The sequence below is a fragment of the Scheffersomyces coipomensis genome (assembly GCF_036884675.1).
Source record: "Scheffersomyces coipomensis strain NRRL Y-17651 chromosome Unknown DFJ63scaffold_3, whole genome shotgun sequence".
Taxonomy (NCBI): domain Eukaryota; kingdom Fungi; phylum Ascomycota; class Pichiomycetes; order Serinales; family Debaryomycetaceae; genus Scheffersomyces; species Scheffersomyces coipomensis.
Window position 1 is genome coordinate 21,544 of NW_027042894.1, and position 24,521 is coordinate 46,064.

At 31.0% G+C, this 24,521-nt stretch overlaps 7 protein-coding genes across 7 annotated transcripts; 4 read left to right on the forward strand and 3 right to left on the reverse strand. All coding sequences in view use genetic code 12, as the record gives it.

The window, feature by feature from the left end:
- Positions 1-193: 193 nt before the first annotated feature.
- On the forward strand, positions 194-4,065 carry DFJ63DRAFT_318114 (uncharacterized protein). The gene has a single exon (XM_064906901.1). The coding sequence runs from the start codon at positions 689-691 to the stop codon at positions 3,995-3,997; it is 3,309 nt and encodes a 1,102-aa protein (XP_064762230.1). The 5' UTR covers positions 194-688; the 3' UTR covers positions 3,998-4,065.
- A 13-nt stretch (positions 4,066-4,078) lies between these two features.
- DFJ63DRAFT_334480 (uncharacterized protein) lies at positions 4,079-5,797 on the reverse strand (the record flags this gene model as incomplete). Its single annotated transcript, XM_064908039.1, has 1 exon — positions 4,079-5,797. One exon carries the CDS (start codon positions 5,795-5,797, stop codon positions 4,079-4,081), a length of 1,719 nt encoding a protein of 572 aa, XP_064762231.1.
- A 97-nt stretch (positions 5,798-5,894) lies between these two features.
- Positions 5,895-7,614, forward strand: DFJ63DRAFT_98828 (uncharacterized protein). The gene has a single exon (XM_064909279.1). It carries the CDS (start codon positions 5,992-5,994, stop codon positions 7,510-7,512), a length of 1,521 nt encoding a protein of 506 aa, XP_064762232.1. The 5' UTR covers positions 5,895-5,991; the 3' UTR covers positions 7,513-7,614.
- A 113-nt stretch (positions 7,615-7,727) lies between these two features.
- SAP8 (Sap8p) lies at positions 7,728-8,987 on the reverse strand (the record flags this gene model as incomplete). The annotated part of the gene is made up of 1 exon (XM_064905931.1): positions 7,728-8,987. One exon carries the CDS (start codon positions 8,985-8,987, stop codon positions 7,728-7,730), a length of 1,260 nt encoding a protein of 419 aa, XP_064762233.1.
- Positions 8,988-11,355: 2,368 nt separating this feature from the next.
- DFJ63DRAFT_98857 (ribonuclease) lies at positions 11,356-12,773 on the forward strand. Its single transcript, XM_064909281.1, has one exon. It carries the CDS (start codon positions 11,608-11,610, stop codon positions 12,598-12,600), a length of 993 nt encoding a protein of 330 aa, XP_064762234.1. The 5' UTR covers positions 11,356-11,607; the 3' UTR covers positions 12,601-12,773.
- Positions 12,774-14,037: 1,264 nt separating this feature from the next.
- On the forward strand, positions 14,038-20,778 carry FAS1 (tetrafunctional fatty acid synthase subunit). The gene has a single exon (XM_064909285.1). It carries the CDS (start codon positions 14,191-14,193, stop codon positions 20,428-20,430), a length of 6,240 nt encoding a protein of 2,079 aa, XP_064762235.1. The 5' UTR covers positions 14,038-14,190; the 3' UTR covers positions 20,431-20,778.
- Positions 20,779-20,807: 29 nt separating this feature from the next.
- Positions 20,808-24,161, reverse strand: AFL1 (inositol polyphosphate kinase; the record flags this gene model as incomplete). The annotated part of the gene is made up of 1 exon (XM_064904966.1): positions 20,808-24,161. The coding sequence occupies one exon, from the start codon at positions 24,159-24,161 to the stop codon at positions 20,808-20,810; it is 3,354 nt and encodes a 1,117-aa protein (XP_064762236.1).
- Positions 24,162-24,521: the final 360 nt, after the last annotated feature.

A 24,521-nucleotide genomic window follows, 5' to 3' on the forward strand; every position in this document is an offset into this window, starting at 1 on the left:
CAAGTTTCATTTTCTATTTACAAACCTTAGTTACTGACAAAAAATGAAGACAAAAAATCAGAAAAAAGAAATTTTTGAATTTGAATTGCTTTTTTTTGGGCGGATTAAGACACTTACAGAGAAGAAGAAGAAGAAGAAAGAAAGAAAAAAAAAAGAAGAAGAAGAAGCACTCACTTTTTTTTTATTTAGCTGTAGCACATAACACATACATACATATTGTACATACATAAGAAAATAAAAAAAATAAAAAATAAAAATAAAAAAAACAAAAAAAGAAACAACAAAAAAAAGAAAGACATTTTTCCAACTTCACTTCAGTTTGGTCTCTTATTTACTAATGACTTTTTTCTTTAAAGTTTTTTCTTACAAGAGATAAATTCTTTAATACAACTTTCTTTCTTCTATTCATCTATCAAAACGTATTATCTGGTCTAAGTTCAGTCCAGTCAAAGTCAAGTTCAGTCAAAGTTGAAGTCAAGTGTAACGTCACGTCACGTCGCTCGTTGACCTTTGAACTCGTACTTTTAAAACTGTCAAAAAAAAAGCCCATTCCGCACGGCAATATATATCCATTCTAATTATCAATTTATCAATTCAACAATTACATTTACAACAACAGTTTCATCCCTATATATCATTCAATCAATTAAACTAAAAGCATATATCATAAGAAAATCCATCGATTAGTATGAAACCTCTTTCTAATCATTTGAAAAATCCAAAATTTATCCCCAATAATCCCTCCCCTCTATCCTCGCCAACGATATCAAATAAATCTTCATCAACTTCGTCTTCATCATCATTAACTTCATCTAATTTATCTAAATCAAACTCACATCCATCAAATAGTCATAATTCAACTGCTTCTTATGATGATTTAAGATCAGTTTCTCCTTCTCCAAAGTTAGTTTTACCATCTTCAATAATACAGAAAAAGTTTAATCATAAAATACGACAAGAAAAACATGATAATATACCGACAACGACAACTATAAATACCTCCACCACCCATAATGACTCTAATGAAATAAATGCTAATGACAACCATCATGTTGATGATACCGATAATGAATCTGATTCTGATTTCGATTTCGATTACAATAATAATGATAATTATGATGATAATGATTCAACTACAGTACACTATAACATACCACCTGATTTATTTAATCGTTTACAAACTTTCCCCTTATTTAAAAAGGCTCCAAAATCATTTCTTAATAAAGTGGCTTCTAAATTAACTTTAATGCAATATCATCCTCAAGAATATATCATTAAAAAAGGTGATCCCTCGAAATCAATGTATTGGATCTTAAAAGGTACAGTAAGTGTTACATCGACTGATGGTGAATCTATTTATGCTGAATTAGCAGCTGGTAGTTTCTTCGGTGAAATTGGGATTTTATTTAATCGTCCAAGAACCGCCACAGTTGTAGCTAGAACAAGAGTCTTAGTTGGAGTATTAACTTCAGAAGCGTTAAATCCAGTTTTAAATCATTATCCATTAATTGAAAGAAGAATTAGAGATGAAGCTCAAGAACGTTTAGCTATGCAAGAAAAAAGAGTCAAATATGATTTACCAACTTTAATCCCAACAGAACAATCAAACAGTAATAACAATAATAATAATAATAGTAACAATAGTAACAACAATAATAATGGTAATATTGCCACTTCATCTAAAAATGGTGTGAATGCTAGTACTTTAGCAACTCAAGCATCTATGATTCCAGGTCCAGTCTTACCACCAATTTCAAATAGTCCATCTCCTTCAAATTTACCATCAAATAATATTATCGATTCATCACTTTCAATCCAAGATTTTATTAAGAATTTACCAATATTTCAAAACTTACCATCTAAAATTATTCATAAAGTTGCTTTAGGAATTGAACCATTGAAATTTAATCCATTTGAATATATTATCCATAAAGATGATACTGATTCTGATATTTTCTTTATTATTAATGGTGAAGTGGAAGTCATCGATCATAGTTATAATAAACTTGGTAATTTAGTTGAACATACTTTAGCAAGATTAAGTTCAGGAAGTTATTTCGGTGAAATGTCATTCCTTGCCTTTTTAAATGGTGAATTAACTACCAGAAGAAGTGCTTCAATTAGATCTATTTCAAATTTGGAATTATTAGTGGTAAAATCTGATAAATTGGAAAAATTATGTATTAAATATCCATTCATTATTGAAGATATGAGAAAAACTGCTGATGCTAGAAATAAATCAAATAATTCAATCCATGATAATGTTATTAAAACAAGATTATCCATCAATTATTTAATCAACCAACAAGATTCTTCAGCATCAGAAATTGCAACTGTTACTCCATCGAATCAAAGACCAATTCCTTCTCCTGAAATGTCTCGTTCTCCATCTCCATCATCCGCCATAGTTTTACACCATCCCCAAAGTCAAAGAATTGAAGCTGTTCCATCATTATTTTCATCTAATTTTAGTTTTGGTAATCCAACCTTAGAAGCTGCTCCACCTGTTCCAGATAACAAAAGATCTCGTTCAATCTCACCTATCACTAATCTTTCACCATCAATCTCACCTGTATCATCATTTGACATGAATAGAGAAAGTACAAGAGCTACCTCAATCAATGAAGATCTACCATTCAATTATAGAAAGAGAAAATCAATTTCTCAAGGTCAAGAAATCAATCTTTCAATGCCTCCATTAAATCCAATTGTTTCATCAATTAATAATTTCCAAAATTTCAATGGACAAAATTCTCAACTTATTAATGGTAGTAAATTCCAATATTTACCTCATAATAAAAGAATCAGATTAGCCAGTGTTAGTAGAAGAAGATCATCTATCTTAAGTAATAATGGTCCATTGCCAGATACTCTTTTATTGAAAGTATTTGAATTCTTAACTTTACCAGAATTAATGAAATTAAGAATCATTTCAAGAAGATGGAGACAATTATTATACGTTGCTCCAAATCTTTGTAATAATCTTGATTTAACTCCTTGGAATACTTCTGTTGATGATAAGGCTTTAATTTCAATCACTGATTTCGTTGGTTCTAGACCAACTACGATCAATATCTCCAACTGTTTCCATATTACTGATGAAGGTTATAGTTATATGGTTAATGAAATCGGTATTAATGGTAAGATTAAAGTCATCAAGATGAAATCAAATTGGGAAGTTAGTGCTATGGCAATTATGGATTTAACTGTTCCAAGTGTTGGACAATATCTTGAAGAAATTGATTTATCAAATTGTCGCAAAGTTCGCGATAACGTGATTGAAAGATTAATCGGATGGGATTTAACTCATGATGAGGATGATAACAGTGGACATAATGAAGTTGATAATGATTATGATTATGGTTGTAAAAACTTGAAGATCTTGAATGTTGGTTATTGTAAACACTTAGCTGATAATGTTATGAGTCATATTGCTAATCATGCTAATAAGAGATTAGAAAGTTTAGATTTAACTAGATGTACTGCTATTACAGATAAAGGTTTCCAATATTGGACTTATAAATCATTCCCAAACTTAAAGAAATTATCGTTAAAAGATTGTACCTTCTTAAGTGATAAATCAATTATTTCAATTGCTAATGCAGCTACCAATTTAGAAATTTTAGATTTAAATTTCTGTTGTTCATTAACTGATATTGCTATTGAAGTATTATGTATGGGATGTCCAAACATTAGAGAGTTAGATTTATCATTCTGTGGTTCAGCTGTTAGTGATTCATCATTGGTGGCTATTTCATTACATATGAGAAATTTGGAAAAATTGATTCTTAAAGGTTGTATTAGAGTCACAAGAGCAGGGGTTGATGCTTTATTAAGTGGATGCTCTCCATTGAATTATATCAATATAAGTCAATGTAAAAACGCTCATATCTATCCAGGTAGAATTCCAGCTCAAAAATTGAACATTAATCCACAAACTAAATCTGCATTCGTTACTGCTGGTCCATTTCAAAATATTATTGAAATCGTTATTTAAACAGGACAATTATAAATGTATTTTTTAAATTCTGTATAAATATATATGTATAACTAGAAAATAGACATACACCCGTTTTTTTTACTGAGTTTTCTTTTTCTTCTTTAATTTATCTTCGAATTCAATGCATGAAATCGGGACTCCTTTCTCTTTAAACAATTCAATGATGATCTTTGAGTGAGGACCTTGAACTGTCACTTCAGTCATTTTTGGATTCTGAACGCAAGGACCAACCGTACTTGAACCAGAACATTTAACTTTTAATTCATCTGATAACAATTGTGGTTTAATACCGAATTTTTCAAAATTCATGGTTCTTGTAATAACTTTTCTACCTATTTTCATCTCAGTTATAATTGAAATCTTTGGTGGTTCACCTTTGAAGATTTCACAGTCTTTTTCATCTTGTCCAGGCATGACAATTTGGTATAATGCCGTAAAACTCTTGCTTAGAGCATCCTTGAATACTTTATCTCTTGCTACTGGTGTGTTTTCAGCTACATCTACCAACTGCAGTAATGGCAAGTCAAGAATTACTTGCTTTGGGTTCTTAGGGTTAGTTAATTTCTTAACCTTGGTGTAATCATTAACAATAGTACGAAGTTCATTGGCAGTATAACAAGCTTCAAAGTCCTCAGTTGTAGCATTGAAAAATGGTCTTGCTTTCTTTGTTGGTTTATATAAATGTATAATAGAGGCTTCATTTGCCTTTTTGGATGGGGTAGGAGCAGCTGCAACTTTAGAAAGTGATCCAATTGTCTTATGAGGAACGAAATTCTCAATGAATGGATTAGTTTTATCCATTAACTTTATAATAGTTAAATCATCATCTTTACCCTTAACATCTAATAATTTCTCTTTAACCATAGCTTTAAGAAATTTAAATGTCTTTTTCCATGATGTTTTCTTAACATTGCAATATGAGCTATCAATTACAGGTAAATTTTTATAGATGTATGATGACATAAATGTGGATGCAATTATGGGTAATTCTATAGTATCAAGTTTGATGGTTTGTTGTAATGATCTGATATAAAAATTATCAATTTGATCTAATGAAAGAGTCGATAAGGTTTCTGCAATATCATCTATACGAGGAGAAGATGCTTGACTTGTTACCAGTTTCACTTGCTCTTCTGGTTCTTCTGATTCTGTAGTTTGTTCAGACTGCGATTCTTCACTTGGTTCTTCTTCATTGACAGGCATGGTTAAATCAAGTTCTGTAGGAACTGGTATATCTATCAAGTCATTTATTTTGAATAATTCATCTTTAGAATGATGAAGTACTTGTACAGCAATCCCTTGCGTACCGATGACTCTAGTATATGATGGTAAATCCACTCCACTAATACCAACACACTTAACAACCGTCGGATTAGCCGTATCCACTACACCGACAACTTTTCCTTTAATTGCTCTGCTGTCAAATGGAGGTACTGTTCCAGGAAGCATTAAATCTGCTCCTCCTTCCAAAACTTGTATGACGTGGGGATGGGTTGCAATAACAGGGATAATATAAGGACACTTCCATACAGTGAATAATGTTGGATAGACTATTGAATCTCTTGATTTGAACCAAGTTGGAATTTCATTCTCGTCATAGTAAATACTTCCACTATAACCCTGTATACTCTTAAAACTAGCAAGTTTTGTAACTTTAGGTAATATCTTATTCAATTCTTCCTTTGGTAACTTATCTTGTGATAGACCATAGTTTTTGCAAATATCTTCTAGAAGCCTCCTTCTTTCGGAAGATTTGATATTAGCTGATGCCTTAGGCTGAGGATCCTTCTTAAACATGGTATACCCAAAGAATTCTTCACAACTAGTAATTATTAAGGATAACCACTATTAGCAACTTTCTCTATATGAAATTTTTTTTGGTACAATATCGCATCAACTGAAAAGAAAAACAGAGTTGGGAAAACAAAACTTCAGAACAACACGTAAATAAATTCAATTATCATTCAAAGATCAGATCTCAGCCAATTGCCATGACTGAATCTGTTGGTATACGGAATACAAGACGATGGATTATAATCCTAGTTGCCCTTATTGTGTCTGGGTTAGGATATCCCTTGTTTCTATTCACGACAACAGTTTTTAGAGCTGATTTACCAATTGAAGAAATCCAAGAATTATCCAATTCCTGGCAACATGATATCCATTTCAAGATCCCAATATATTTGGAAGTGCCGACCACATTAGTTGATCTTGTTTCCACTAGCCAAGAGTCATTTGATAAGAAACTCGAACAAGTGTATCCATCTATACTGAAATTCTGGTCAGTAGAATTTCACACAAACGTGGAGAATATTAGCTCAGCTACTGATTTGGTGGTCAAAATTGAACAGCAAACTAATGATGCTGTTACGGTGGAATCATATCACGTTTCTCCGTTTGATAAGGAGGTCATCTTGTATATCACAGATAAAACAATTGAAAACAGAGGTCTTGAAGACTTTTTAGTAACCATTCTCATCAATGAAGTCTTTAGAGAAGAAATCTATCAATTCTTAAGTGTAACCAGTGAAAACACAGGCGAAGAAGGGGAAGTAAGTGCAATAATGCCATATTCACCAAAATTCAATATCGTTTTCTCGTTGTTCGTTGAAAATGGTGTTGAGATCGATTGGGAAATTGAAAAGTCACTTGAATTATTTAAACCATTATTATCAAAGTTAAATCATTTCGCCAACTTCTCGCTTGCTAGTCAAGTTCAATATTACTCAAAATTGTCTAAAGATGTTAAATTCAACGAAGAAGAGAAAACTTACGTATTAAGTCAATCTGATTTAACCACATTTATAAATTTTGGTGATTGGAATTTATTCACTCATGATATTAATCCAACAATTAATTTTATCATTTTCTTCCCTGCATCAAACTATGAAAATAAACGTTGGACGATTGAAGGTTCAAAGAAAAACTCTTTCTTAGTCCCACAATGGGGTGGTGTTCATATTTTCAATAAAGATTTACCATTAATTGATACTTCAAAAGTTTCAATTACCGAGAATGAACTTACACCAGTGTTGGAAATATTTTCATCTCAGTTATTCCAATTGTTAGGTTTTGTGAAAAGTCCAAAATCTCCTTCAATAAGAATCGATACTCTTTCAAGAGTAACTACTTTCAAGAACTTGAAACAAACTTTTGAAAGTCTTAATTCCCTTATTAAAGTTACTAATTCATTAACTGAAATTTCTATCCCTAATCTTACAAAAGAGTATGTTATAAAGAGTTTGGAATTTGCTAATGAGACCTTATCAGTTTTGAATAATAACCAAGATTATTTAAAATCAGTAACTCTTTCTTCATTATCATTAAAGAATTCCGATAGTGCATTCTTTGAAAAGGAAATGCTTCAACAAGCTTATTTCCCAAGTGAACATAAGTATGCGGTATTCCTTCCATTACTTGGACCAGTTGGTTCAATTATATTTATTGGAGTACTAAAAATGATTTCCGATATAAAGAAGGAAAGAAAAGAAAAAAAGGAAAAAGTTGATTAAATATCGTTATTAGAACTACATAAAGTGAATAGATAGGAAAACAAAATTTTATATTTTTGGAGAAAACAAAATCAACAAAACAAAGTTAAAAACACAGTTTTAAATAAATAATTTTTAATAAATTCTAATCTCTATTCATAACAATCTTCACATTGTTACTTTCCGTGCCAGACAAAGAGAGAATATAGAAGTAAATAAAAGTAAAAGTAACACTTTTAAGTGAAAGCAACAATGTTTTCACTGGTAGTGTATTGGACTTGAGCGAGACCAATAGTTTGATCATCGAGATCATAAGCAACATAGGCACTTCTTAAAAAGTTATCACCTAAAATTGGAGTTCCAGTGGTACTAAGAATACCTAAACCACAAACATCAGCAACTGAACCATCAGTGTAGTATAATGGAAGAGTAATTTCTGAATATGGAACAACAATTGAAACACCATTAAAGTTATAAGTAATGGTGTCACTTGAAGTACATTCAACAATCCAACCAATACTGGAATCTTGTGTACCGCCTAAAGCTTTCCCAATAACATTGACTAATTTGGATGGTAAATAAGTAAGGGTAGTACCTGAATCTAAAACAGGATCAACATTGGCGGTGGTAGTAGTACCAGCAAAAGTGAAACTCTTTAAAGCGACAGATAATTGAGCCAGGGAAGTAAGTGGTAAAGTAACTAAAGAACCACTGTATTTATCTTCATCGATACCACCAAAGATAAGAGTACCCGAAGTAGCATCAGCTTCGGCCAAGTATAAAGAGTAAGCAGCTTTTGAAATAAAACCTTCAGATTTTAAAACTTGAGGTAAGTTTGGATATTCATTGGTAGTACTTTCACTACCAAGTAATGAGATACCTAAGACACCAAATCCTGAAGAGGTAGTTGTAACATCACCAAATTGTAACCCAGTAACGGTAACACCAGCAGAAGTTAAAGCAACACTGTCTTTAGCCCAAGTACCGGTAGAACCAGTTCCATCAACGTATTCAATACTGAAACTAGTACCAAGGTTCTGGAAAGTGGTTGAGGTAGTTTTATCAAAGACACCATCAGCATAACAATAAGTGGAAGAATCACCACTTGGAGGATCTTGACAAGTAGCACCTTTAGCAACAACCCATAAGTCAGAAGAACCAGTATCTAAAAGGGTAGTAACGGCTTGACTGTTTGAACCAAGTTGTAAGTTAGTAGCATAGAAGGTTTGTTCATTGATTAAAGTGACAACTTCTTCATCTCTTTTCAAATTATGAGCACCACCACTAATCAAGAATGAAGCAGTGTTACTACTAGTAAGGTTTAACAGATGTCTGTCAACACCTCTGGCAACATCGAAATCAACTTTGATGAAACCATCACCTCTTTTACCGAGTGATTTGATAGAATCATCTTGAGGAATAGCCATACCATTGACTAATAAAGCAAAAGTAAGAGAAAGAAAGACTTGTTTAGTGAAAGTTAAGATTGAAACCATTTTTGGATATTGTTTCTAAATTGTTGTAGTTGTTGATTTCAAAAATTGAAATTGAAATTGAAGATTGAATTACCAGGGGAGAAACTCTAGTTTAAATAATAGAAAGTTTTGAAAAATTTCACTTTTAATTGAATGATTGATAGTGGTTGGTTAAACTGTGTTTCAAATCAAACCACAATAGATGCACTAATTCATTGTTTAGAAGATTTGCAATCGTTACCCGACTCTCCAATCGACTGCCACTGCAATTGATAACTATTTTGATGCCTTACCACCATCAGAACACATTCAGAATGTCAACTTTAAAACATTGATTTGAAACTAAAACCGATAACTTTAGTCGTCAATTTTTTACATCTATGCAACAGTATCAATCAGTAAGTTGAGGTGCCAAACTAAAATTTAGCATCTTCTCTTTTCAGGTTTCATTCCTCTCAATCACAAAAATGCGTAAATGCGAAAAAGGACTAAACTGAAATTAAATTTTCTTGGCGCTACTTCACTTTTTATTTTCCGAGGAATAAAGAAGCTGAGCTTAAAATGTCAAATTTTAATATGAATCAAGTGCGCAATTCTAATTATCAGAGGATTACAATAACCCTAAACTTTTTCTATATCATTATTATAATGGAGCCGTACGGATAAATAGTATGTATAATTAGAGTTGATAGGTATCAGGGGACTTGTATTTTATATGTGATAGTATTATTGGTTCAACATGTTGTCATTCTCATTTTCATTTTCGTTTTCATTTTGGTAGCATTTTAAGGTTTTCCACCTGAGTCAAACTTAAATGTATACAATGGAATTTTAGGATCATTCATACATACATGAAGCGTCCTTTCAAACAGTTGGCAATTGGTTCTATTTTTGGGGGATCCGATTCAATAGCTAATTTTCCTATACTATTTAATTAAATGGGTGTATTAATTGTTCTATCCGTATAGTATTGTACGATTATTGTTTTCGCCAGTTGATTTTGCGAGAATTCGTTCCTTCATTGTTCCGAACGTAATTACTATCAAACTAATTTAATGGCTCTTATCATTATCAAAGCTTATCGATAACTTAATTATCAGAAGATGCCATTCACCTCTATGTCATCTCTAGAATGGTTGTATGAGCCCAGACACACGGCCACTAAAAAGTCAAATACGTTCAGATATGTTACATACTAATACAACGGCGGTTCCAGTCATATCTAACTGACACCACAATATAGCAATATTTACATAATTGGAGTAAGTTACAAACTATAAAACCAAAACTGTGGGGGATTTGCTTGCTATACAATCCGTAGATAACCTTAAACCAAATAGTGATAGTTTGGACGTAAAATTTCTGTTGATGTTATGGTTGCAAGGGGTAAATAATATTTTTTTTGTTCGTTTCATGTACGACGTAATCCGGAGCATGTACCGGGGATTCAAAAGAAAAACTGACTACTTTTCTACAACTTGAAAAAGAATATGGTTGACGTTTACTTTTACATAAATTTCAAAAAGGCAGGGTCGTCGTAATCATAGCTTCACTGACGTCTGTAGACTACATAAACAGTGGTATCAATAGGGGTATGAAAAGCGGATAAGCAAAATTTCATCAAACTTTATAGATCTTTTGCAATTGATAATTGAAACTTTAATATGTAGTTAGCGGGATTTCAAAATTTGGTTAGAATTATGTGTCGCAGTTCACGCTCAATTTACCCTGTTTAGGAAGGGGTAACAACTTTAGATTATGAAATTTATTATTATGGTATCTAAAATTGAGGCGCAAATTAACTGATTGCTTAGTTCAATTGAGCCAAATGTTATCTGAATTTTAAAAGTTTAATTCTTTTAAAAGGTTCTGCAAACCGTTGTTGCGTTTGTTTACTGTAGATCTTTCCTATTCAAATGTATGTCTCGAAATTGTTTCATCCTAACCAGAGAAGTCAAATCATCGTACACTCGAACGGCACGTATGATCCAGATAAAGATTTAAGATATTTGATTGGTAATATTTGGCGGTTATTTATCTACTTAACCTTTTTCTATCATTCAGTAGTTAACCGGCAAATGCTTTTTCCTAACATAGATGACTTTTTTGGTTTGATAATTCGGTTATCAGAGGTGTAATTTGGTATCATTTGGCATAACTATTATCGCCTAAAGATACCATTGGAGTTAATATCCGCTTTCATACTTCCGTTGGTTGCTTTCCTAGATTTAATTGTTAATAAACCTATTAACGAAAATGAGTTAGAAGTAAAGTCTAAAGGTTTAAATTTTAAAAATAATTTTGGTTGAAATGTTGCGAAATTTTTGTAGTCATTACCAACTAAAATAAAAATTCGTCAATTCGATTATCCTCTATTTTTATATTAGTTAAATTAATTTTTGAATGTATGCTGTAGAAGTGGTGATATATACTTACCATGTTGACAATTTAATCAACCATCAATGGATGATCATTATTTAATTGATTAGAATTATAAATATATCATGATATCTTGTAGAGTGTGAAAAAGACTGTAAAATCATTTGATGAGACCACAAACCAAAAAAAAAAATAAATTTTTGAAAAAGATCAAATCATTAAAACAGGTTACGTAAATCATCAATAGAACATAAACAACACCATGAGTAAGGTTATGATCAATACATTAGGTCTCAGTACCGTTGGTATAGCTTCTTATTTCTGGGGGAGATCTTCAAGTAGTCCAAGTTCAACTGTCGTAATTGAACCTCCATCACCACCTACTAGTAATGTACCTGCTGGAAAAGGTAATGGTAATAATCAAATCATAAATCAATTTGATGTTACTAAAGTCAGACCACAAGAGTTTTTTAAATATGGGTTTCCTGGTCCTATTCATGATTTAGAAACGCGTCAAGAGTTTGTTAGTTGTTATGATCGTGCTTCAAGAAATCCATATTGGGTAGTGGAACATTTAACAAAAGAATCAGTTAAGAAAGCTAGTGGAGTTGATAGAAAGAATTCAGTATTTAAAGAAGATGAAGCTATTCCATTGAAATTCAGGAATCGATTAAGAGATTTTTTTAGAAGTGGATATGATAGAGGACATCAAGCTCCTGCTGCTAATGCAAGATTTAATCAAGATGCTATGGATGAAACATTTTATTTAACTAATATGTCACCTCAAGTTGGAGAAGGGTTCAATAGAGATTATTGGGCTCATTTTGAAGATTTTGGAAGAAGATTAACTGAGAAATATGATGATGTAAGGATTATGACAGGACCATTATATTTACCAAAGAAAGGAGATGATGGGAAATATCGAATTAGTTATGAAGTTATTGGTTCACCACCAAATATTGCGGTTCCAACTCATTTTTTTAAATTAATTGTGGGAGAAAATAAACAAGATGATGGGAAGATAAGTGTTGGGGCATTTGTATTACCTAATGAAAAGATTTCAAATGATTTATCCTTAACTATATTTCAAGTTCCAATTGAAGCATTGGAAAGATCAAGTGGATTAGATTTATTACAAAAAGTTCCATATTATAATAAGAAGGATTTATGTAAGGAAGTGAAATGTGAGATTATAGTGAGAGAGTTTCCTAAACAAGTGAACTCAACATTAGGATTACCAGCCCCCAAGAAATGATTGATATGATATGATATGCTACAAAGTGCATATCTTATTAGTAATCGATAGGTTGAATGAATGGATATAGAAGGAATGGTAGGAGAAAGTTGGATTATGACGGAGATAGACCAGGTTTATTTTTTAAAAAAAGTAAGAAGGCTGTAACGTAATATATCATATTAAATAATAATAATAATTGTGTACATAGATAAAATAGAGATAGGAGTAGAGAAATAAAAATGATAAACAAAAAGCTAAGTGTAATTCAACAAAATAATAATAATGTAAATGGTAGTGACATGATATATGCATAACGGTTAAAGTTACAAAAGGGATAGATAGAATTTATTTTATGGGGTTTGGTTTAGAGATAAAACATTGGTCTTGAGATATGACGGTGATAATTACCCATAATTCCCATCCATATACCCATAAATTGAAACATGTGATCATTTGAACGTGACTCAGGAAAGACCAAAAAAATAGTGTACAAAATGACCTGTATACAGAACAAAGAACAAATCCAAAAAAAAAAGTTTTGTCTTCTCCCAACAAATCTTAAATTGTTGGTATTATAGTAGTTAACTATATACAGGACACACATCCACCCACCCATAGTTAACAAAATTATCGTAAAATAATAACAAGAATAATATTATAACCATATCCTAAATAATAATAATAATAATAATAGTATAGTAAATTGTTGCAAATTTAATTAGTTAACTATGATAGAACAAAAAAAACTCCGATCACCAACAATATATATACCGGGTAATTAATTTTTTAATTAGTACTGTAAGTACTATGGATAATAACTGTAATTCAACATCTACTCTATGAACCTAACGGGTATAACATGATCACACATAGTATACTACTCACCCTCTCAACAATCATTAACTCCTTTAAATAAATAAACATGTGTGTGTGTGTGTGTGTGTGATAGTTATCCCTTTACCCTTTTCCATTCTTCAGTCCATACAATTTTTTTTCCACATGGTTTCATTTCAACACTCCCAAACTCACACTGTGTTTACCCATCAATCCAACATTCCTGCACAGAAATATCGCCAACTTTTTTTTTTTTTTTTATTTATTTATTTATTTTTTTTTTTTTTTTTTTTTTCAATTTGGTAGGCGTCTAAATTTTTCTGGTTTACCAATCAAGTAGGGAATTATATAAAAGTAAATCTAATTCTAATTCCATTTCACTCTTCTCTTCTTTTGATCAATTCTTTCGTTCATCAATCAAAGGATCAACTCATCAATCCATCCATCTCAAGTAGTTTGCCATTTTGACTTAGCTCAAGTAATTGTAAGTGTTACATTTTACTTCTTTAATATCAAAATACTCACTTCTCCTTTATCTTCACGTTTGATTTGCAACGTCTAGTCTATTTCATCAACCATAACACGTACCACCCTAGTTTTTGTTGTTGTTTAATCTAGTATACCCTTAATCAATCAATCAATCAATCAATCAATCAATCAATCATCCCATCAATCATCCAACTACTCCATTGATTCCTTTATTAACCCTCCCTATTTATTATTTTATCCTAACTAATTAATCCTATCTTTTTTTTACAACCCAATTTATCAAAAATGGCAACCACTACTACTACTTCATCCCATCGTCCATTTTCTTTAAATCATGGTACTATTGAACATACTTTCTTAGTTCCAAATGAATTATTCTTTAATTATTCCCAATTAAAAGATCAATTCATTAAAACTTTACCAACTCCAACTGAAGGTTTTGCTGGTGATGATGAACCTTCAAGTCCAGCTGAATTATATGCTACTTTCCTTGGTTATATTGCTTCTTTAGTTAATCCTTCAAAACCAGGTCAATTTGATCAAATTTTAAAATTATCTTTACAAGATTTTAATTCTCGTTTTTTAAAATCAAATAATGATAATATTCATTCATTTGCAGTTCAATTATTAAATGATGAAAATAATCAAACTACTCCAACTAAAATTAAAGATAATATTATTAAAAATTATTATAATGCTTTAATTAATGCTAATACTTCCATTGATAAAATTGAATCTAATTTATTATATCATTCTCAAACTGGGGATGCTAAATTAGTTGCAATTTTTGGTGGTCAAGGTAATACTGATGATTATTTTGAAGAATTAAGAGATCTTTATAAATTATATAAAGGTTTAATTCATGATGATTTAATTTTACCAATTTCTCAAAAATTAAATCAATTAGTTAAAAAAGATGCTTCATTTTCAAAATTATATACTCAAGGTTTTGATATTTTAAAATGGTTATCAAATCGTGATTTAACTCCTGATCAAGATTATCTTTTATCAGTTCCTGTTAGTTGTCCAGTTATTTGTATTATTCAATTATGTCATTATGCTATTACTTGTAAAGTTTTAGGTTTAACTCCAGGTGAATTTAGAAATTATTTATCTAATGGTGGTACTACTGGTCATTCTCAAGGTTTAGTTACTGCTGTTGCCATTGCTTCTGCTGATTCTTGGGATTCATTTTTAGAAAATTCTTTAAAAGCTATTTCCCTTTTATTTTTTATTGGTTCAAGATGTTTAATTACTTATCCAAGAACAACTTTACCTCCAACCATGTTACAAGATTCTTTAAATAATGGTGAAGGTAGACCATCTCCAATGTTATCAATTAGAGATTTATCCATTGAACAAGTTGAAAAATTTATTAATCAAACTAATAAACATTTACCTCAAGAAAAACATATTGCAATTAGTTTAATTAATGGAGCTAGAAATTTAGTAGTTAGTGGACCACCAGAATCACTTTATGGTTTAAATTTAACTTTAAGAAATAAAAAAGCTCCAAATGGTTTAGATCAATCAAGAATTCCATTTAGTGAAAGAAAATTAAAATTTTCAAATCGTTTCTTACCAATTTTTTCTCCTTTCCATTCTCATCTTTTAGATAATGCTTCATCATTAATTTTTAATGATATTAAATTAGAAAATCTTTCATTTCCAAAAGAAAATATTAAAATTCCTGTATTTGATACTTTTAATGGAGAAAATTTCCAAACTTTTGATGATTCAAATCAATCTATTATTGAAAGAGTTGTTTTATGTATTACTCAATTAAGAGTTAATTGGGAATTAGCAACTCAATTTAATTCAACTCATATTATTGATTTTGGTCCAGGTGGGGTTTCTGGTTTAGGTATCTTAACTCATAGAAATAAAGAAGGTACTGGTGCAAGAATCATTATTGCTGGTGCTTTAGATTCAAATCCAATTGATGATGAATATGGTTTTAAACATGAATTATTTAATACTTCTTCATCAAAATCAATTAAATGGGCTCCAAATTGGTTAAATGAATTTAAACCAACTTTAATTAAAACTAAAGGGGATAATAAAATTTATGTTAATACTAAATTTTCTCAATTATTAGGTAGAGCTCCTTTAATGGTTCCAGGTATGACTCCAACTACAGTTAATCCTGAAATTGTTGCTGCTACTATTAATGCTGGTTATCATATTGAATTAGCTGGAGGTGGTTATTTCCATGCTGGTGGTATGGAAGCTGCTATTCAACAAGTTATTGATAATATTAAACCTGGTTCAAGTCTTGGTATTAATTTAATTTATGTTAATCCAAGAATGTTACAATGGGGTATTCCATTAATTAAAGAATTAAGAGAACGTGGTTTCCCAATTCAATCTTTAACTATTGGTGCTGGTGTTCCATCTATTGAAGTTGCTGCTGAATATATTGAAGAATTAGGTTTAACTCATTTAGGTTTAAAACCAGGTTCAATTGATGCTATTAGTCAATGTATTACTATTGCCAAAGCTCATCCAAACTTCCCTATTGTTTTACAATGGACTGGTGGTAGAGGTGGTGGTCATCATTCTTTTGAAGATTTCCATCAACCAATTTTACAAATGTATTCCAAGATTAGAAGATGTTCTAATATTGTTTTAGTTGCTGGTTCTGGTTTTGGATCTGATGAAGATACTTATCCATATTTAACTGGTTCTTGGTCAAACAAATTTAATTATCCACCAATGCCATTTGATGGTATTTTATTTGGTTCAAGAGTTATGACTGCTAAAGAAGCTCAAACTTCATTAGATGCTAAAACTTTAATTTCTAAATGTTCCGGTGTTTCTGATGAAAAATGGGAACAAACTTATAAAAAACCAACTGGTGGTATTATTACTGTTAGATCTGAAATGGGTGAACCAATTCATAAAATTGCTACTAGAGGGGTTTTATTATGGAAAGAATTAGATGATACTATTTTTAATTTACCAAAAAATAAATTAATTGAAGCTTTAAATAAAAAGAAAGATTATATTATTGAAAAATTAAATAAAGATTTCCAAAAACCATGGTTTGGTAAAAATAGTTCTGGTGTTTGTGATTTACAAGATATGACTTATCAAGAAGTTGCTAATAGATTAATTGAATTAATGTATGTTAAAAAATCTTCAAGATGGATTGATGTTTCATTAAGAAATTTCTTTGGTGATTATTTAAGAAGAGTTGAAGAAAGATTTACTACTAAATCAGGTACTATTTCTCAAATTCAAAACTTTTCTCAATTAGCTTCTAAACCTCAAGAATTTACTGATAAATTCTTTGAACAATTCCCATTAGCTCAAGATCAATTAATTTCTCAAGAAGATTGTGATTATTTCTTAATGTGTGCTTCAAGACCAACTCAAAAACCACCTCCATTTGTTCCAGTTTTAGATGATAGATTTGAATTCTTCTTTAAAAAAGATTCCTTATGGCAATCTGAAGATTTAGAAACTGTTGTTGGTGAAGATGTGCAAAGAACTTGTATTTTACATGGTCCTGTTGCTGCTCAATTCACTAATGCTGTTAATGAACCAATTGGTGAAATTTTAAATTCTATTCATGAAGGTCATATTGCTAAATTAATTAAAGATGAATATAATGATGATAAATCTAAAATTCCAACCATTGAATATTTCGGTGGTAAAGCTCCAGTTAAAGTTGAATCATTATCAGGAGTTAAGATTACTAATTCTACTGAAAAATCAATTTATGAAATTAAAGGTTCTTCATTACCAGAAAAAGATGCTTGGTTACAATTATTAGCTGGTGAAAAATTAACTTGGTTACAAGCTTTTATTTCAAGTGATAGAATTGTTCAAGGTTCAAACCATGCTTCAAACTCTGTTCGTGATATTTTAACTCCTGCTATTAATACTATTGTTGAAATTTCTAATCCAACTGATGCTGCTAAAACTAAATTAGTTGTGTTTGAACAAGTTAAAGGTGATTTAAAACCTGTTGTTGAAATTGAATTAGTTAAAGCTGATACTATTCAATTATCTTTAATTGAACATAGAACTGCTGATTCTAATCCAGTTAAATTACCATTCTTATATACTTATAACCCAGCTGATGGATTTGCTCCAATTTTAGAAGTTATGAAAGGTAGAAATGATAGAATTAAAGAATTTTATTGGAAATTATGGTTTGGTTCATCAATTCCATATGATTTAAACATTAATGTTCAAGAATCTATTGTTGGTGAAGAAATCACTATTACTGGTGATGATATTTCTGAATTTACTCATGCTATTGGTAATAAATGTGAAGCTTTTGTTTCAAGACCAGGTAAAGCTACTTTAGCTCCAATGGATTTTGCTATTGTTATTGGATGGAGAGCTATTATTAAATCTATCTTCCCAGAAACTGTTGATGGTGATTTATTAAAATTAGTTCATTTATCTAATGGTTATAGAATGATTCCAGGTGCTGCTCCATTAAAGAAAGATGATGTGGTTTATTCTAAAGCTGATATTAAAGCTGTTTTAAACCAACCATCAGGAAAAATGGTTGAAGTTGTTGGTACTATTTACAGAGATTCTAAACCAGTTATGGAAGTTACTTCTCAATTCTTATACAGAGGTGATTATGAAGATTATGAAAATACTTTCCAAAAAGTTACTGAAACTCCAGTTCAAATTTCTTTTAAATCTGCTAAAGATTTAGCTATTTTAAGATCTAAAGAATGGTTCCATTTAGAACAAGATATTGAATTATTAAACCAAGTTTTAACTTTCAGATGTGAATCTACTTATAAATTCAAATCTGCTGAAGTTTATTCTTCCATTAATACTACTGGTCAAGTTTTCTTAGAATTACCAACTAAAGAAGTTATTCAAGTTGGTACTGTTGAATATGAAGCTGGTAAATCTTATGGTAATCCAGTTACTGATTATTTAACTAGAAATGGTAAAACTATTGAAGAAGCTGTTAAATTTGAAAATGTTATTCCAATTTCTTCTGGTGAAGAATTAACTTCAAAAGCTCCAGGTACTAATGAACCTTATGCTAAAGTTTCAGGTGATTATAATCCAATCCATGTTTCAAGAGTTTTTGCTTCTTATGCTAAATTACCAGGTACTATTACTCATGGTATGTATTCATCTGCTTCAATTAGATCATTAGTTGAAGAATGGGCTGCTAATAATGTTGCTTCCAGAGTTAGAGCTTTCAAATGTAGTTTTGTTGGTATGGTTTTACCAAATGATACTTTACAAACTACTTTAGAACATATTGGTATGATTAATGGTCGTAAGATTATTAAGGTTGAAACTAAGAATGTTGAAACTGATACTCCTGTCTTAATTGGTGAAGCTGAAATTGATCAACCAATCACTACTTATGTTTTTACTGGTCAAGGTTCTCAAGAACAAGGTATGGGTATGGACTTGTATAAGACTTCTGAAGTTGCTCGTGATGTTTGGGATAAAGCTGATCGTCATTTTGTTGAAAATTATGGTTTCTCTATCTTAGATATTGTTCAAAACAATCCAAATGAATTAACTATTCATTTCGGTGGTGCTAAAGGTAGATTAATCAGAGATAACTATATTGGTATGATGTTCGAAACTATTGGTGAAGATGGTTCTATTAAATCAGAAAAGATTTTCAAAGAAATTGATGAATCAACTACTTCTTTCACTTTTGTTTCTCCAACTGGTTTATTATCAGCAACTCAATTCACTCAACCAGCTTTAACTTTAATGGAAAAGGCTGCCTATGAAGATATTAAATCTAAGGGTTTAATTCCATCTGATATCATGTTTGCTGGTCATTCATTAGGTGAGTATTCTGCATTATCATCTTTAGCTAATGTTATGCCAATTGAATCATTAGTTGATGTTGTTTTCTACAGAGGTATGACTATGCAAGTTGCCGTTCCAAGAGATGCCTTAGGTAGATCTAATTATGGTATGTGTGCTGTTAATCCAAGTAGAGTTAGTCCAACTTTTAACGATGCTGCTTTAAGATTTGTGGTTGATGAAGTTTCTATCAAGACTGAATGGTTATTAGAAATTGTTAATTACAATGTTGAAAATCAACAATATGTTGCTGCTGGTGATTTAAGAGCATTAGATACTTTAACTAATGTTTTAAATGTCATTAAATTAAACAAAATTGATATTGTTAAATTGCAACAAACTTTAACCATTGAAGAAGTTAAAGAACATTTATATGAAATCATCACTGAAGTTGCAGCTCAATCTGTTGCTAAAGAACAACCAATTGACTTACAAAGAGGTTTTGCCGTTATTCCATTAAAGGGTATTTCTGTTCCTTTCCATTCATCATACTTAATGTCTGGTGTTAAACCATTTAAGAGATTCTTATGTAAGAAGATTCCAAAATCATCAGTTAAACCAGATGATTTAATTGGTAAATATATTCCAAACTTGACAGCTAAACCATTTGAAATTACCAAAGAATATTTTGAAGAAGTCTACGAACTTACCAAATCTGAAAAGATTAAAGAAATTCTTGAAAATTGGGAACATTATGAATCTGCTTAAGAAAACAAAAATTTAAAATTAATGGCATGAATTTTTTTTAGTTTTTATTTTTACTTTAGGTAGTTTGTTGGGACTTATTATTATTATTATTATTATTATTATTATCCTTTTTGTTTGTTTCATTTTTAATTTTTTATTTTCCATCATTTTTTTTATATCATATTTGAATTATTTTGATTGTTTTAGTTGCTATTAAAGATAGGATTCTCAGGTACGTGGTACTATCTGATTACTTTTATAACTTTAGTGGTGTAACAATTGTCATATTCGAATATATTGTTTATAGTTTTTACATATCAAGAGCGTTTTTAATATAATTAATATAGATTTATTTAAGAAATTCATAAAGTAATTTGTAGAAATAGTATAACAACAACCTATAAACCACTTGTTAAAGGACTTGAAATATTGACAGGGGTAAATTTCTTTGGTAAAGAAACCCTTGAAAATCTTGATTTCAACCTTTGAGTAACTAAATCCATATCAAGATGTCTAGTTAAATTTATACGAGGAATACAACCAATATAATGGTCATCATCTAATTGAACGTCTAATGGATCTTGAGTGTGACACCCAGGAGATAAAGAAAATCTAATAGAATGTTTCTTACCAGTTGGACTATTTGGATCTCCAGCTTCATAAAGTTCAAACACAATTTGAGATAAATAATCAAGTTCAGGTAAGGCATTTTTAGCAATTTTCATTGGAATTTGAGAACCATAAATAATGTTAAGCAAAGTATAGATATGTGATTCTTTAGTAAAGTAATTGACTACTGCTGCAGTATCATGCTTTTTCATGTCTTGAATATCAGATAAGATCTGTCTTGCTAATGGTAAAGAAGTTAATAAACCAATATCTAACTTCTCATCATCTTTTATACCATATTCTTGAGGACAGATAAAGTCAAACAAAACTTTTGATAAACGATATAACTCTCTTAAACGAGCAAAAGTAGGGTGATCAAATGGATTATCTTGTCCATTTGAACTACTCTTGGAATCAATGGAACTTTCTTGGCCAGAGGAACCTTTTAAGACCCAACCTAAAGATCCAGCGGAAACAGGAGTGGACAGTAAGTTAGCACTGGTCAAGTTTGTACTTGAATTTGGTCCAGAATCAATATTTGGTGGACTAACTGAACCCATAGCAGAAGCCGAACTGTCAGGAATTCTGAAGTTGTTCATAGCTAAAAGATTAATTGGATATTCGCTTACAAGACCGGATGAATTAATTGTATCACCACAGCTCTCACTTAAATAGTCTAATAATTCTTGATCATTAGGATCGTATAAGAAGACCTTTTCAAGGAAATGTCTATTATGTAAAGCATCATATTTCATGGTATCATACAATTCAGAAATCTTTGAAGGATGGGTCTTTTCAACATTGATGAATTCTTGGAAAAGTTTATCCCAACGTTCTTTAAATAATAATGGATCTTCACCACAACACCAATTAGTTTGGAACTCTTCAACGTTCTTGTGCTTGAAATTGTACTCCATAATTTTGTGATGGAAATTCATAAGCTCACAAACTCTCTTAATAACAACAAATGGTTGAGGCATCTTTGGTGGCCATGTGAATTGAGGTGGAGCTTCAGCACCTTGTCTCAATAAAGGTTTCAACTTCTTCTTCACCTTATCCATTAAATCTTTGGCTGCATTAGAATCATCTAACAAATCTTTTCTGACTTCTAAGAAGTCTTCTGGTAAGGTATCATGTTCTTTATCTAAACCCAACAAAGCGATAGTTGACATATGGGCACTGGCTATCACTCTTCTTTCAGAAGAAGTGTAAACCTTCACATCCTTCAAAGCATCTCTGTTTAACAATTTAATATATTGTCTTAATTGTTCTCCGACATCAGTTGCTTGATGTTTGGCTGAATGTGTTGGTTCACCACCCCATTTAAGAATCAATTGAACCTTTTCTACGTTAGAAGTTTCATCCAGCAAAGATGGTTTTATTTGAATTTTTGTACCTGGGAAATTCATTTTCTTTTCTAAAGCAGTTCTTAATTGTTTCAACTTTTTCAAGTCTTCTAATTGTTTTTCTTCAGCAATCTTAACTGTTTCCAATACAACTTGTAAATCTGGAACTGCTCTGATAATAACTTCTTCAGTATGACCCTTCAATAATGAAATGAATAATGGAGATCTGAAAGAGTATTTAAACTTCTGTTTAGGAGTTCTATCAGCATGTCTAATAACGGAAACCATTCCCTTGAATACCCATTTTTGTTCTTTTTCTTCAAATTGACTCTTGTTAAGAAGTTTAGTCATCTTTGGAATCTTGTCCTTAATCAAGTCGCGTGATTTCTTAGCTTCTATGAAGAGTTGTCTAAGAATACTAGCACTAGAATCATAATATTCATTATTATCCTTGACAAAGGAAAATCCATTGACATCAATGACATATGATTTACCATTAACTCTTAATAAATCAAATCCACAAATACATTGCTTGAAGACACGACTGACGTTTCTAGCCATTATTGTTTCTTGTTCACTTAAAGCTGTAATGTATCTAATTTCTTTACCATGAGTATTTCTACGGACAATACCATCGACAACAGGAGATTTACGAGTTTCTGCATGACAGAACTCTTGTCCCACAGTATATGCCTTAACATCTTCAAAATTGTCTGTATCCATAAACTTTTCGTACACAAATGAACCATCAGTTCTTGGTGAAACCAAATCAGGATCAAACTCAGAAGATTTATTACCAATTTTTCTAAATAATCTTCTACCACCACCACCAGTGGCTTTAGGGTAGTATATGTATACATTATGATCTTCACCATCAACTGGCTTTTCCACAAATGGCTTAACTAAAGTTTGATTACCGACACGAAGAGTATCATCATCGATCATTTCCCAATCTGGTTCTTGTTGATTAGTTAACTTCTGTAATTGATCTTCTGTCATACCAATTTCTTTTAACTTTTCATATAACAAATCATCTAAATGTGGACCTCCATCTCTACTGATTTCTAATCTATCTGGAGTAGGAACATTGGCATGTGCTAAAATATTTAATACTAATCTTCTATCCCAAAGAGCCTTTTGTAAAACTAAATCATTGATAATGTAAGGTTTACGATAATTAACATAAGAAATTGCCTTATCTAAAGGAAAACCACTGGAAAAGAAACTAATTAAGAAATCACAAGTGGGCCAGTTTTCTATAGCTTCATCTAAAATCACTTTATCACCAAAAATAACAGTTTCGAATTCACCATTCTCTATTAATCTGTTTAAAATCTTTCTGCATGGTTTTGACATAACTTTTGCATCCATAGCACATACACCAATCTTACCGATCTTTGGTAATTGAGGACCTACTGACTCTTTGTGAATAGAAATTGATTTTCTAGAAGACGAGGAAGAATTAGAAATAGTTTTTCTTATCATATCTTCATTAGAAGAATCACCAGCAGAACTACTCTTTGAACTAGGTTTTGGATCTTGGAAAGGGAATTCACTATCACCAGGGTAGCTACCAACATTTGAATTTAATGGAGATGATGAGCTTGAATTGAAGGTTGAAGTTGGGATTCCTGAATCTTGAGCAGAAGTTTTGGGAGCAAATGATTCTAACATAGGAGCAATTGAAGCAATTGCCTTTTCAGTAGCTGGAGAAGCCAACGGCTTATTTACAGAACTATTTTCCTCTTTGGTCTTCTTTGCCCCACCATTTACATCATTGAGAGATAATGGAGACATAGGTTGATTCACTTTACTTTGTAAGCCAGGTGGAAGACTACTAGCAACTCTATCACTCACTAAAAGCTTTTCTAATGATTTGTCAATCACAGGATCACTCTCAGATAATGTTTGATCTTCGTTTGACATAATAGCTTGAATATAATCCTTTACAACGTGTGCATAATCTATACCAATTAAAGTTTGTTTAAATTAAATCTTCCAATTTCAGCGGGAGATACCATCACGTGACTGAAAATTGGGATGGATTCGATGCCTCTATATAATAATTAATTGACCATTGTTCCGTATATTCGATGCAGCTACAAAAATATTCGTCAACTGTTTATATATAAGATGATGTTCCTTTCGTAATTTTAA